Here is a 14670-nt window from a genome sequence, read left to right as displayed (position 1 = left end):
AGGCCATGCTGTACCCATAGTCACAAACTCCTATTGCCTGAGATATTATGTGAGTCTGGTATTACCTGACATCTCACAGGGGCCACATTGTCTCCCTGGTTCAATTTCTCTGCGGTCTGAGCTTGTACACGGCTGTAACTAGGAGACGCATTTCTTGCCGTGGCTCATAGACATGCTAGTACTTAAGTGCCTTCTTGTGAAATTGAAAAAAGCACCCCTTTCCGGTGGGTGAATTGCAAAACAGCACTTTCTTCTGGGCAAATAGATTAGAAAATGTGCCCCCTTCTGGGCAGACAAATGAGAAAAAGGTGGCTCCTCCGGGCAGGTGGACCGATTAGTTTTTCAAGCCCCTCCCCAGGGCACAGGCTTGCGAGTCCAGTGCAGCCCCTCATTGCTCCCCTTGGGCGTGGCTGCTTGTGAAGGCATGACCTGCACAGCTGTGCAAGGCAGCCCTGATTAAAGATGCCACTTGCCTCCTAGAGGGGTGGGATAGGGAGGGTGGGCGGGAGACACAAGAGGGAGGAGATATGGGGATATATGTATACATATAGCTGATTCACTTTGTTATACAGCAGAAACGAACACACCATTGTAAAGCAATTATACTCCAATAAAGATGTTAAAAAAAAAATGCCACTTACCTAATTTTATAGTCAGACCACAGAGTTTGCTCCTTAGTGCTCTAAAAAATTCAATCACACCAACGGACCTTTATATTAAATACATTGGTCTATTACGAGAGCCTGGTATTGTCAGAATGTCGAAGCAACATCAGGTTTAAAAATGAAAGATGGGTGAGCCCTTGTGTAGCAGACACCACGTGTGCCCATATCACCTGGGCACATGCTGTTTACTGCAAACACATGCCAAGGGTGATGTTCTGACCGTGGGCACAGACAGGATAATTGTAGATGGAAAGACAGATGAACTAGAGGGTCGGTGCCCCTAGGACTAGCCTTCAACCCACGATGGGCAGATGGGCGGTGGGGACGATGGTGGGGCTTCCCCGCCATCCCAGCGGGATGCCCTCACGGCCTCCACAAGCGCCCCAGTGGGCTGAGCCCCCATTTCTGGCCACAGGAACACCCGATAACCTACTTTTGATGGGTGTGAGGCCCAGGACAGGTAAACTTCAGACTCTTAGCAACATAGTGAGGTTAGTTTGTATCAGATTCCTTTTCGGCAGCTGCAGCTCACCTAGAGAGAAAGGGCCATGGGACAGGTATGTCTCAGGGCAAAGGAGCCTCCCAGGAAGGCAGGACTGGGTGAGGTGCTGTAGCGCAAGCCTCAGGCTATCAGCAGGCAGCCTGGGCGCCCAAAGGCCTAGGATGCCAGTCAAGCATTGATGAACACTTTCTATAAAATATGGTAAATATTTTAAGATTGGTAGGCTTCTGCCACAACAACTTAAGTCTGCTGTTATATTGTGAAAGCAGCACTAGGCAACCCATAAACAAATGCACATGACTATGTTCCAATAAAACCTTATTTACAAAAACAAGTGGTGGGCCAGATTTGGCCTTTGGGTCGTATTTTGTGACTCTTGTCGTAGGTGATCAAAGAAAGTAGAGGACACAAAAGCAGAAGAAAGAGGTGAGACATCGTCCGCAGTGTGCTTGCTGGCCCACATCCCTTCCTTCCTTTTATCCTCACAACAACCAACCAGTTACTTTTTTATCGTCTGCATTTTAAAGATGAGGAAAACCTCAGTTACCAGAAAACAAGAATATTGCCAAGACCAAATAGCCTGGGTTCAAAACCAGATCTGTCTGATTTAATGCCTCTCTTCCTTCCCTTACTTCAAGCTGACACCTGCAGATACATCTGTCTTGGGCTACCCAGCAAGGAAAGTCCACTTGTCCCAGAGGCAGTAAATTCCAGATTTGGGGGTTAAGGGTGGCAGTGCTAGAGTTGAGTTCAGTCTCAAGGGGCTCAGAAGCTCCTCTGAAAATGTTAAAGCAACAAACATGATTGCCACTGGGTCCACCACCAGCTTCCAAGGTGAGACCAGCCATTGCATCAGACAGGTGCCATTTGTCAGCCTGTGCCTTTGATGGCAGCACCTCAGATATAACGGAGTCAGAAGATATCATGAAAATAAGTAAGTTCCTTGTCCTTACTTAACCTAGTGTGCGGGCAGGCCATCTGATGGGAAAGTGCGCAGCGCAAACAACAGCCAAAAGCGTAATTATTAAACTTCTTTGCTGGGAGTTAATCTAGCCTTGCTTTCTGACTATGCATTCAAGTGTTCAGACACTAAGCTTTAGAAATACTAATTGCTAGAGGGATTTTTTTTTGCCTGCACTCAACTCTTAAAGAGAAAATGAGCCATTATCAGAAGTTTCTTCTAGAAATAACTTCCAGGGATGCCCTGAGGTCAGTTTGGATTCAGCCCAATCTTTCTACTTTCTCCACAATGGTACAATGATAATTCAAGTTCTTAATGGTGACTCTGAATCATCCTGATACTGAATCATCAATGATTAAATTATGTTCACTAAACAGCTAGTATTTTCTAAAAGAAAATAGACTAATGCATTTTAGGACGAAGTTACAGAATTCAAACCAAAACAAACCTCTGGCTAAGCCTAGGATACCAGAGCATTAACTCTACAGAGACTCCACTTCCTCCCACATGTCTACGTTAATGGATATTTTAGAAAATTCCAGTATAATCCAAGACCAGTTTAATTTATTCCTGTACACAAACAGTTTTATGGAAGACGACATTGTAATTCAGATCAATAAATGACTCGTCGGTTTGGGCTATAAAAGTATAAACAGAACCCTTGCAAAAAATCGCTCATTCTTCTTCCTTGCTGTAAACCATTTGATTTTTTGCCAGAAAATATACAGCCAAAGAAGAACACCTGTTTGCCTTCCTTAATACTCAGCCTCAGCCTAGACTATTACACAAGGAATTAGCATTAGTCATCAAATTAATTGTAAAGACAACAAATTAGAATTCCTAAGTCCTCATCCATCTCAACATTGAGGTGAATTTGACTGCAGACAATACATGATCTTTCTTCTTGCTGTAAAAGTGGTCTCAGGGGCTTCCCTGGTGGCGCAGTGGTTGAGAATCTGCCTGCCAATGCAGGGGACACGGGTTCGAGCCCTGGTCTGGGAAGATCCCACATGCCGCGGAGCGACTAAGCCCGTGAGCCACAATTGCTGAGCCTGCGCGTCTGGAGCCTGTGCTCCGCAACGGGAGAGGCCACGATAGTGAGAGGCCTGCGCACCGCGATGAAGAGTGGCCCCCACTTGCCGCAACTAGAGAAAGCCCTCGCACAGAAACGAAGACCCAACACAGCCATAAATAAATAAATAAATAAATAAAATTTAAAAAAAAAAAAAAAAAAAAAAAAAAAAAAAAAAAGTGGTCTCAGAGTCCCGTGGGTTCTCAGGAACAAATTCTGCTGTCTGAACTCTCCAGTTCCCCCCTCTGCCCCCACCCACCTCGCGGCAAGCCATTTTCTCCAGAACCAGAAATCAGAGCCAAAGACCTCGGCCCAGACCGCAGGTGACAGTTGTGAGCAAGAAAGGTGAGCCAGGGCGGAAAGCTGGTGAAATAGGTCAATTGCTTAGGCAGCAAACACAAAGGTGCAGAAAATTCTGATTTTATTTTTCTCTAGTGGAATTTAATTTCTCTCCAACAACCTACTGGCACTGATGGTAGAAATTTGACCTTGGCCAACACAGGTTTTGCTCCCACCCTCCTGCCTCCACCTTCAAGTTGCAAAGGAGTAGCACAGCATCAAGAAGAGGGGATGGGCTCCCGGAGCTCACGTCTCATCATCTGTCCACCGTGGAAACTACTGCTGCATCCCCACCCCACTGGCCTCGGTCATCACTTCACGCAGATCCTGCCTGAACCCTGGATCCTCAGTGTCGTGACCGTTGGACTTCCTAGGGCAGCTGGTTCTCTCTGTCGTGTTCTCACTAATCTCAGCCTCCCACACAATATTCTGCTGCTTCCTGTTCTGCAGTGAGCGTCACAGGAACACGGAGTGGGGCGTCCCTGAGTCCCTCAGCTAAGACACCTCATGGAGCTACCTCTGGTCCTCAGCTCCATGCCCCTGTCCTAGGATGAGTCCCAGACCTCTCTGAGGTTGGACATCCCAACACACCCCCTTCCCACTCCAAGAACACAGCTCAGAAGAGAGAGGTAGCACTCAGGGCTCCCTCTGAGGGCCCTACAAGTGCTACTCAATGAATTTTCTATTCAATTCACCTTAGACTGGGCCATTTTCATTTCTTCTACAGAGAAACAAACCAGACCTAGCAAATAGTCTTCCAGATCTATCGCTTAACTTTCAACCTCAGCTTTGAAACCCCAAAGAAAAACTATTAACTTGTGTTCCTCTTAATATTCCAACCCCACCAGCTCTACCTACGCATGCTCTTGTCTCAAAAATTCAGGGAAGATTGGGGTAATTGAACATACTTAGGGAAGACGAATAAGTTACTTTCAAAATAGTATCCCTCAAAAGAAGTGAGATCCAAATAGCTCAAGAAACATCAAGAAAAAAAAAATATGCCAAATCTGAGAGGGTCTCCCAAAGACTGGGATTATAGCCCAGATAGAGAATTAAACTTTTAAAGGTGAATGAAGGTAGTTTGGGATCTCCATGGAGGAGGAGCAGACCTGGGTATTTGCCAGTAATTATGGCCAGTGGAGACAGGAACACATCCTCTCTAAAGACTAGGATTTGAAGGAAGACCTAGATTCTAGAACACAAGATAGCCATGTTCAATGCCCAAGATAAGTGACTGGTCCAAATTTTGAATAGAAAGGTGGGGGAGGGAAAAATGAGGAATTGTTTTTCAATGGGTATGAAGTTTCTGTTATGCAAATGAATAAGTTCTAGACCTCTGCCATGTAACAGTCAACAATACGGTATTATACACTGTAAAATATGTTCAGAGGATAGATCTCGTTAAATGTTCTTACCAAAAAAAAAAAAAAGAAGAACACACAGACACAAAAGAACACAAGGAAATTTTGAAGGTGGTGGGTATGTTTAGTACCTTGGTTATGGTGATGGCATCATGAGTGTACACATATCAAGATGTAGACATTAAATGTGTGGAATTTTTTGTATAAGAATTATACCTCAATAAAGCTAAAAACTTTTAAGTTAAAAAAATTTTAAAGAAATTTCAAAGTGACTTCTGCCCCAAGCACATTTTTAAAAATAAATTAGTATTACAATTCTGGTCATTCCAGCTACTGATGGCCCTTTGTCATCCAGCAAATGGAAACACATAAACTCATGGAACTAGTCAATTTGCTCTTAAAACCATTATGCCACTAATACATTAAGTTTACAAACTAAAGTGTTTTGACTCATAAAAGAGCACAATTCTCTAAAACGTCTCAGGGCCCATGAAATTGAGAAATTTCCCAGCTGGAATATGTGTCTAACCCAGTGTTTCCCAGCCCAGTGTATACTGTGGACCAGGAAACCATCCAGGGTCTTGGCTGCACACCTCAGAAACAAAGGAGGGAGGATGGGATGAGGAAAGAGGAGCTTCATGGAGCTCAGCATCCCTGGGCAACTGACAGGCAGAGAGGAAGGAAGGGATTAGCCAACAGATGGTGGGGGACCATCTCCCGTCATGGACCAAAATAAAAGGCTGACCAACTGAAGACCTAAATGGACAAAATTAAAGCATGAAATCATTTTAAGTGAATAGGTAGTTGATTTCTGTGGGGAAAGACTCTCAATGGGAAAATTGGAGGTATTGGACTGAATAGAATTTAAACTTCTCATTGTATCTTGTAGTGTTAAGAGGACTCCTGTTTGCAATCAATTATTTTGTGTGGGATTGATGTCTGTCCCCCCAACCAGGCTGTAATTTACATGTGGGCAAGGATGTCACCATTGTATTCCCATACTTGGGAAAGTCCCTGGCATATATTAGACTCAATGATATTTGTTGAATGAATAAATGAGGTTGATATCATGGCCAGTATTCGGGGCTTGGGTTTAACACCTGTAAATGTAAAGGAGACAAGCCTCTGTCAGCCTGAAGCAGGGAGCTGGAGTGAGCTCTGCATAAAGCAAGAAAACTCTAGAGGCTGCCTCACTTGTGACATGAGAACTAGATCCTTCTGGCCATCAGTGCAAGGAAGCTTAACGAGAGTCCTGGCTTCCGGGGGAGACCCACTGACCCACAAGTGTCACTCAGCTTAAAATGGAGACAGTCCTGGGTAGCACAGGACGCAAATTTGCTAACCCTTTGAGGGCCTGGAATAGGATGGGATGAGGGAGTCTGGAAAAGAGGATAACGGGAGGATAGAACCCTCCACGGACACACGTCTGCTCTGTCACCTCTTCAAGGGCTGGTCCAGAGAGGATGTTAACACAGCCCTCCATGGAGGGACCGTTCACATAAGACGGTTGCATCTCTTGGATCCTCTTGCGCCCGTGCCTCTGGCTTTATGACCTAATGACACACCTTGTGTTTTGCAGAACGCCGAAGCAAGCTACGACTTCAGCAGCAACGACCCCTATCCTTACCCTCGATACACAGATGACTGGTTTAACAGGTAAATGGGGCCTCCTGAGGTGTCTGGGACGTCAGGTGTGGGGTTTTATTTCGCTCTGTTGTGTTTTTAAGGCTTACATGTCACCAGCAAAATGCTCTCAATGCCTTGCTAAATTATATGGTGATTTATTTTCCTTCTTCGTGGCTACATTCTCTAAATTCTTGATTTTTTTTTTAATATGGCAACGCTCCTCTAGAATTATCTCTTGACTCTTTTGTTCTGTTGAACTAGGAATTATTTGCCACCTTATTAAAGATTAAAAAAAAATAGGAATAATAAGAAATCCTTTCTCAACCCACCACAAGTTGATTGTAAACATGGGTTTCACTTGATCTGTTGAAACTATTGCAGGGAGCTCTTTTGCCCCAGGGGTCTGTGTCTATATGTTTTTGAAAAGTGTTTTTGCTGTAACCTTATAACAGCTCATGTAGTCCCTTTTGACAAAACAGTAAGCATAATTGGCAGAGGTTTGAGGTATTTTTTTAACTGAGGTATAATAATTAGTTTCAGCTGTACCACATGATTCCATATTTGTATATACTGCAAAAAGATCACCACTGTAAGTCTAGTTAATATCTGACACCACATATAGTCACATAAAAAAACTTTTTTCCTTGTGATGAGTACTTCTAAGACCAACTCTCTTAGCAACTTTCAAATATGCAGTACAGTATTGTTAACTCTAGGTTTGAAATACTGCTTGCCATCCTGTTATGTAACACTACCCAATGAATGGTTCATCCAAAAGTGTGATTTTTCTTCAGCCTGTTTTGCTACAAAACGTGTAAATGCAGTCTCTTTCTTCTCCAAGTAAAATTCTCGCCTAAGTTGTTGATCACATGTAAGAAATATCAAGAAATTAAGGCACGTGGCTTGTTCAATCAAAATTGACTCAGTTCTAAACCTAGTGCTTCCCCATTATTGATGTTTTTGAGTGAAGCTGATGAGAACGTATGAACTTCAATTAATGATATAAAAATATATTGTGTGTACAGCACTTTACTCATTTCTTCTACTTCTCGTGACAAACTCAAGGTAGATGAAACAAATGCTGTCATCCTCAGTTTAGTGACAAGGAAACAGGCTCAGAAAAGTTGCCTGACTTCCCTGGACAAACAACCAGTAAATATCAAAGCCGACACTTGAACCCAAGCTCTGTAAGTGTTTCTAAACCCAAACTGTACCCTTCTTTTATAAGCATCATCTTTATTATAAAACACAGAAGGCATGATGACCAGAGAGTGGCCAGGGATGGGTCCCCAGTGGACCAGGTAGCTTAAACTCTGTTCCTACAGTTAGCAAGTTGACCAGAGACTGTGTGGGGCACAGACAGAGCACACGGGGCTTGGTAATTACAGAAAATGCAGAAAAGAATAAAGGGGGAAACACAATTCGTATTTGTAACATTTTTAAAAGATCATTGCTAATATCCAAGAGCACAGTTCACTCTCTATCAACCCCATCTGCAGCTTTAAAATCATCATGCAGGGTTTGGAAGTGTGCGTTTGAGGGGGTGAGGGTGTGTAAAAAAGGCCAGAGAACTTTTGACTTGAAGTGTCTCTTACTCACCTAGATCCTTGCATACCCTTAGCTAATAAACCGTTTTCAGACACAGGGATGTGAAGTCATCAGATAGAAGTCACTAAGCCAGGGGCGAGACATAATTATTAACAGCGGCCTGGAACCTTGTGCTGAGAAGGACAACGAGGGTGGCCATGGCTTCAGCACCATCGGTCACCAGCTGTCCACACGCTATCAAAAAGGGCAGTAGCAACACACGTGCCAGCTCCTAGCTTTCTCTCTGCAGCTAGTAGGTACTAAATTCATCTTCAATGGATGGACCCAGGCACAAAAATATAACCAACAGAATGGTTCCCTCCATCCCATTTTCTGAACCCAAACACAACCCCCCACCAGTAAGTCTTCCTGTGTGATGAGCTGTAAGAATATTCTTTAAACAAAAACAAAAGCAAAACGGAGATGTCCTCTACCTTAAATAATTTCATTTGCAAACTTGTTCTTGAAAGTTCAATTTTAAACTGGCTAAGATCCTCTAGGACTAATGAGCACTTAGGGCAATAAAATTCTTTTTTTTTTTAAAATTTATTTAACTTATTTATTTTTGGCTGCACTGGGTCTTCATTGCTGCGCATGGGCTTTCTCTAGTTGCGGCGAGCGGGGAATACTCTTCGTTGCAGTGCGTGGGCTTCTCACTGCGGTACCTTCTTTTGTTGTGGAGCACGGACTCTAGGCGCGAGGGCTCAGTAGTTGTGGCGCGAGGGCTTCATTGCTCCGTGGCTTGTGGGATTTTCCTGCACCGGGGCCCGAACCCGTGTTCCCTGCATTGGCAGGCAGATTCTTAACCACTGTGCCACCAGGGAAGCCCAGGGCACTAAAATTCTTCATTGCCAGAGGTGGAATCCCCAAGTGTCCAACTGCCTGAGACACAGTCATCGTGAGTCAGGCAAGTATGATCCTTGCCTCTTAAGGAACCAATGACTCAAGACACAGTGGCCACTTTGACCCATAAATGGGGTTTTTCACAATTATCAAGTCATTTTCAAAGATCCTCATCTATCATGACTTGTTATTACAAAGACTGGACGGTACCACGGTTCAAATCATGGCTTCTCGAAACAAAACTACTGTTGTAAGTGATTATGAGAGGAAGGCGGGTCAAAGTTCAGGCCACAGCCCTGGGAGGATCTGTGGTCCGAAAAGTCGTGTCTGTCCTGGAGGTGGTTCCTGCTTGGCCCAAAGAGAATTTGAAGATAGCACCCTTCCCTTGAGTGTAAGATAAGTTTATTAAAAATTCCCTCTTGGATGAATATTATGCCTAGTATTTCTTTCAGTATAACTAGGGGCTTGTAGAAGAAGGAAAGAGAGTAAAGGGGGGTTTAAAGGAAATATAATTGGCCATGAGTTAATAATTGTTAAAGCTGGATGATGGTTACATGAGATTTCACTCTACTTTTGTCTATTCTGATATTTTCTATAACAAAAAGTAAATTTTAAAAGCATAGGACGTAAAAAGAGATAAACAGAACTGGGCCTTTAGCTTGGTACTCATGAAACTATTCATTTTGGTGGTTAAGCTTCTGAGGCGCTTGCAATGTCCCATGAGGAGGCGACAGCAGCCCGGATCACTGCAGTGCTAAGTGTAGCCAGGGCTGAAATCATACAAGGAAAGCGAACGCCTATTAATTACTATGTTTAAGGCACTGTTTTAGTGCTTTGCACGTATTAATTCTCAATCTAACCCTCTGAAATAGGTGTGAACATTATTATCCCTATTTTGGAAAACGAAGCACAGAAAGATTAAGTAACGTGTGCAAGGTCACGCAGCTAACAAGTGGTGGAGACAGGATTTGACACCAGTGAGGGGCCATTACAAGCACTGCCTCATAATAAAAGTGCTTTGGAGAGAGAGCATGGAGAAATGCAGTTATCTCTGGCTGGGGAAACTGGGACAGGCTTCCTTGAAGATGTGTTATTTGGTCCGGGATTTGAATGAAGGTACTAGGTAGAGTTGGGAGGGGAGGGGAGGGAATGTATTCTGGGGTGAGGGTACAATTTAGGCAAAGAAGCAGAGGCGGGAGGTACAGACGTGTTCAGGAGGTGTCCTGGATAACTGGTCCTGGAGTTAGAGACTGGTGCAGAAGGCAGCAATCTGAGAAGGCTTCATGGAGGAGGTGAGCATGAAAGGTTTGGACAGGTTGCTAGGAGAAAAGAGGAGAGATCTTGTGATTGGGTCGGAAACTGGGTGTGGGGCGTAGACAAGGACGATTCTCCCATTGCACTCTAGGAATGCCGCTGCCCAGAAGCTCTGAGAGGCTTGAGCACTTGCCCTTGGCTGGAGCAGGGTTTACTGCCCAGGCAGCCTGAGCTTCCGGCCTGCCAGTTTCTTCAGGTGTTCTCTTCTGGGCTTGGGCACCAGTCCCAATACCCCATCTTTGCTCAGCAGACTCGGGGCTCTTGGATAAGCTAGTTTCGGCACCGAAACTCCAATGAAGGGCCGCCCGATGCTGACCAGCAGTGGGTTTGCTGCTGCTTCTCCAGCCACACTGCCTGCCACACAGGCCGGTTAGAACGTAGAGGCAATTCCTGCCCAGAAAAGGCCACGCTCTCCATCACTGGCTTCTCACTGCTGTGGAAAGTAGAAAATAAAACGCTCTACCAGGGGCGCTCTCAAAAGCAAGCAAGGAGAACGTTCCCCTTGGCTGAGAAACTGAGTTTAATAGCCGCGTGTCTCCCCTGGGCTTTCCTCACACTTTAAACCATCATATCTCCTCTCTGTGCTTATAGGTTAACTTGTTTTCCTTCAAGTGTACGCTTCTTTAAGAACATACTTAAAACTCCAAGCCAAGGACTCCTTATGAAGGCAAATTTCATACATATGCAGAACTGCTTTTAGGGGACCTGTATATTAGAACTCCTTGCCCTGTGCTTCATTTGATTTTGTAGAATTATTCCTTTTTCGGCAGAGCAAGTGTATTTATTCTACTGTGAACCATTTGATAATTGTATGCGGTATCTGCGCTCCAGGTATGTATTTGAAACACAGTTGAGAAATTTGGAAAAGGAGTATCATTTCCTCCTAGCTTGCAATCAGAGAAATACAGATGACCAAGCAAAATAATAACAGCCACAGTAGCAACAATAACCCAAACTGCAAAAAGGTAGAAAATAATACATATTTAATCAGCATCAATAATATGCAACACAGCTATAACTGATTTGCTATGAGGTATCAGGATCTAGTATCACATTTTTTTTCTGGCATTCAATAAATATTGATTGGCTGGTTGATGGATGGGTGGCATACTTTCTCAGCCATGCCAAGATGTTGAGTGCCCTTGACATCTGTCCATTTCAGAGCTGCCTGCTTCTCCCAAGGTTTGCGGCTCACACTTTGTCAATAATATTCCAGCCTTGCTGGGTTTTAGGTCAATGTTTGGTGATGCACTGCAGATCTGTATTCCATTGCTGTGCTGTTGTCCATAAAACTCTCTCTTGCATAGCATTTCTTTGACAGGCATGCACCACTGAAATGTCATCCCCACCATCGGCAATATTGACAGAGCACCACTGGGTGCAGCATGCTCTATCTATTACGCCCTAAAGAGTAAGAGATTCTGGATTAGATGCAATTCCTGGTCACAAAAAGTTTACTGTCAATTCAGGGAGAGAGAAGACATTTATTATTCAAGCCACCAAAATGAAGGGAAGTATGGATAAATGGATGCCAAGGATCATCTGTCTCTATGTGAGCACGTTTGATTGATAGCATTAGTTAAACCTTCAAATAAGAAAGATTTTCAGTGATTAACTTTTTTTAATTAAAAGTCATATTTTATTCTGAAGAACCCAATAAACAGGCCTAAAAAAGAACATGGGGGGAAAATTGCTCTCTCTGGTTGGCTATTAGCACAGTGATGGAAACCAATACTTTACCCTGGGGACACGTAACGGCTTAGAGATCGACAAACATCTTTCCCTTCTGTCTTTACGGACTAATTCTGAAATTGCCTCCTGGATAACAAAATCCAAACTGCCTTCAAAGACCTAATCTAAGTTTTTCTTTCATGTGAGCGTTGAGACTACCTCATAAGCCGATATCAGTTCAAAGGTTGGTCTTTGCAATCAACCCCCTCTCTCTAGCCAATCCAGAGCACAGTGAAATCCAACAGAGTTTAATTTTGTGAGCTCTTCTGAGCCACTGGAGAAATACCACAAAGTTGTGAGTTTTTAAAAAAATCTCTAGTCCGCTACCTGGATGACACAAGTTTTCATTATTTAAATTTTCCCCTTCAGCTAAAAGAAATAGACGTAACACAGATTTGGGGTTGTGGAGAGAATCATATAGATTGCAAAAGAAATATCTGTATGTTGGTATAATCATTTCTACTTTGGAAACTAATGTTTGCCATATGGGGGGATTTTATGGTCCTCAGGTGGCAATTATTCTTTTCTTAAGAGAGAAAAATACAGTAGATTATAATGGACAAAGGTTGTGGTATGTTGATCGCTTGGTATGGAACAAGTGATCCCTGAATCAGTTTCCCCTATCTGTAAAATGGAACTAAAGCTCCACCTTGGAGGTTTGCATGAGGGACTAGAGAGAAAGAGCACGGACAATGGCTCTGGGGATTTTTATGAGCCGGGCCTGGAAGCAGCGTACATCCCGTCACCCACATAACATCAGCTGAAATTCAGTCACTTGGCCACATGCACGTGCGGGGGAGGCTGGGAAATGGAGCCTAACCGGATCCCAGGAAGAAAAGAAAATGAGCTTGGTTACCAGTTAGTATGTTCTGTCACCAAAAAAAAATCATGTGGCAAAGACAGACCATGTTGTAGCAGAAAACCTAAGCCAAGGACCCTAACCAGTGAGTGAGCCAAAGAACCAGTGAAAGCTGGTTAAACCACTAAGTTACTTTTTGAATTAGTCAGGATTCTGCAGAGAAAAAGAACGAATCAGATATGTATTTAAAAAGAAAGAGATTTGTTATAAGGAATTGGCTCATGCAATTATGGGGTCTGGCAAGTCCAAAATCTGCAGGGTGGGCTGGCAGGCTGGAGACCCAGGAGAGACGAGCTGGAGTCCAAAGGCAGTGCTGGAGGATTTTCTCTTACCCAGAGAAGGCTGGTCTTTTTGTTCTATTCAGACCTTCAACGGATTGGATGAGGCCCACCCACACTACGGAGGACAATCTGCTTTACTCAGAATCCACCAATTTAAATGTTAACCTCATCCAAAAAACACCTTCACAGGAACACCCAAAATAATGTTTAATCAAATATCTGAGCGCACCATGTCCCAGCCAAATTGACACATAAATTTAACCATCACACTTTTTATCTGCACATTTCTGAGCATCAGGAATACATGATATATTTTTTTATTAGTTATCTATTTTATGCATATTAGTGTATACGTGTCAATCCCAATCTCCCAATTCATCCCACCACCCCCCACCCCCTGCTTTCCATACCTTTGGTGTCCATACCTTTGTTCTCTACATCTTTGTCCATACCTTTGTTCTCTACATCTGTGTCTCTATTTCTGCTTTACAAACCAGTTCATCTGTACCATTTTTCTAGATTCCACATATATGCGTTAATATACGATATTTGTTTTTCTCTTTCTGACTTACTTCACTCTGTATGACAGTCTCTAGGTCCATCCACGTCTCTGCAAATGACCCAATTTTGTTCCTTTTTATGGCTGAGTAATATTCCATTGTATATATGTACCACATCTTCTTTATCCACTCGTCTGCCGATGGGCATTTAGGTTGCTTCCATGACCTGGCTATTGTAAACAGTGCTGCAATGACCATTGGGGTGCATGTGTCTTTTTGAATTATGGTTTTCTCTGGGTATATGCCCAGTAGTGGGATTCCTAGTTCATATGGTAGTTCTGTTTTTAGATTTTTTAAGGAATCTCCATACTGTTCTCCATAGTGGCTGTATCAATTTACATTCCCACCAACAGTGTAGGAGGGTTCCCTTTTCTCCACACCCTCTCCAGCATTTGTTGTTTGTAGATTTTCTGCTGATGCCCATTCTAACCAGTGTGAGGTGATACCTCATTGTAGTTTTGATTTGCATTTCTCTAATAATTAGTGATGTTGAGCAGATTTTCATGTGCCTCTTGGCCATCTGTATGCCTTCTTTGGAGAAATGTCTATTTAGGCCTTCTGCCCATTTTTTGATTGGGTTGTCTGTTTTTTTAAATATTGAGCTGCATGAGCTGTTTATATATTTTAGAGATTAATCCTTTGTCTGTAAATTCCTTTGCAAATATTTTCTCCCATTATGAGGGTTGTCTTTTCATCTTGTTTATAAAGGTCATGCTTAAGAACAGGGGGTCGGAAGCAGCAAACCTGTGTCTGAATTCTGGTTCTGCCTCTGAACTGAGAAGTGACTTAGTATCTTGATGTTCGACTCCCTCTTCTTTAAAATGGGGATAATGATAGTTGTGAGAATTAAATAAAACAAAGCCTGCAGCACTCTCGGCATGGTGCCCGCCCACGGTGGGTGTCAGTAAATGAGAGGTGCCGTATGCACGCTGCCCCGTGCATCTCTCCCTGAATGGAGTCACAGAGAAA

General features: G+C 43.4%; 1 protein-coding gene across 1 annotated transcript in view; it reads left to right on the top strand.

The window, feature by feature from the left end:
• PCSK2 (proprotein convertase subtilisin/kexin type 2) overlaps window positions 1-14670 on the top strand; it is a 215008-nt gene that overhangs the window by 154936 nt on the left and 45402 nt on the right. The window contains exon 6 of the mRNA XM_036827204.1: window positions 6480-6556. Within this exon, the coding sequence (XP_036683099.1) occupies window positions 6480-6556 (77 nt within the window). The remainder of the gene's footprint in view (window positions 1-6479; window positions 6557-14670) is intronic.

Source organism: Balaenoptera musculus, chromosome 15 (assembly GCF_009873245.2).
Source record: "Balaenoptera musculus isolate JJ_BM4_2016_0621 chromosome 15, mBalMus1.pri.v3, whole genome shotgun sequence".
In the NCBI taxonomy this organism is placed as follows: Eukaryota; Metazoa; Chordata; class Mammalia; order Artiodactyla; family Balaenopteridae; genus Balaenoptera; species Balaenoptera musculus.
Note: the sequence above shows the minus strand (reverse complement) of the source record. Positions and strands in the feature narration are given on the sequence as shown.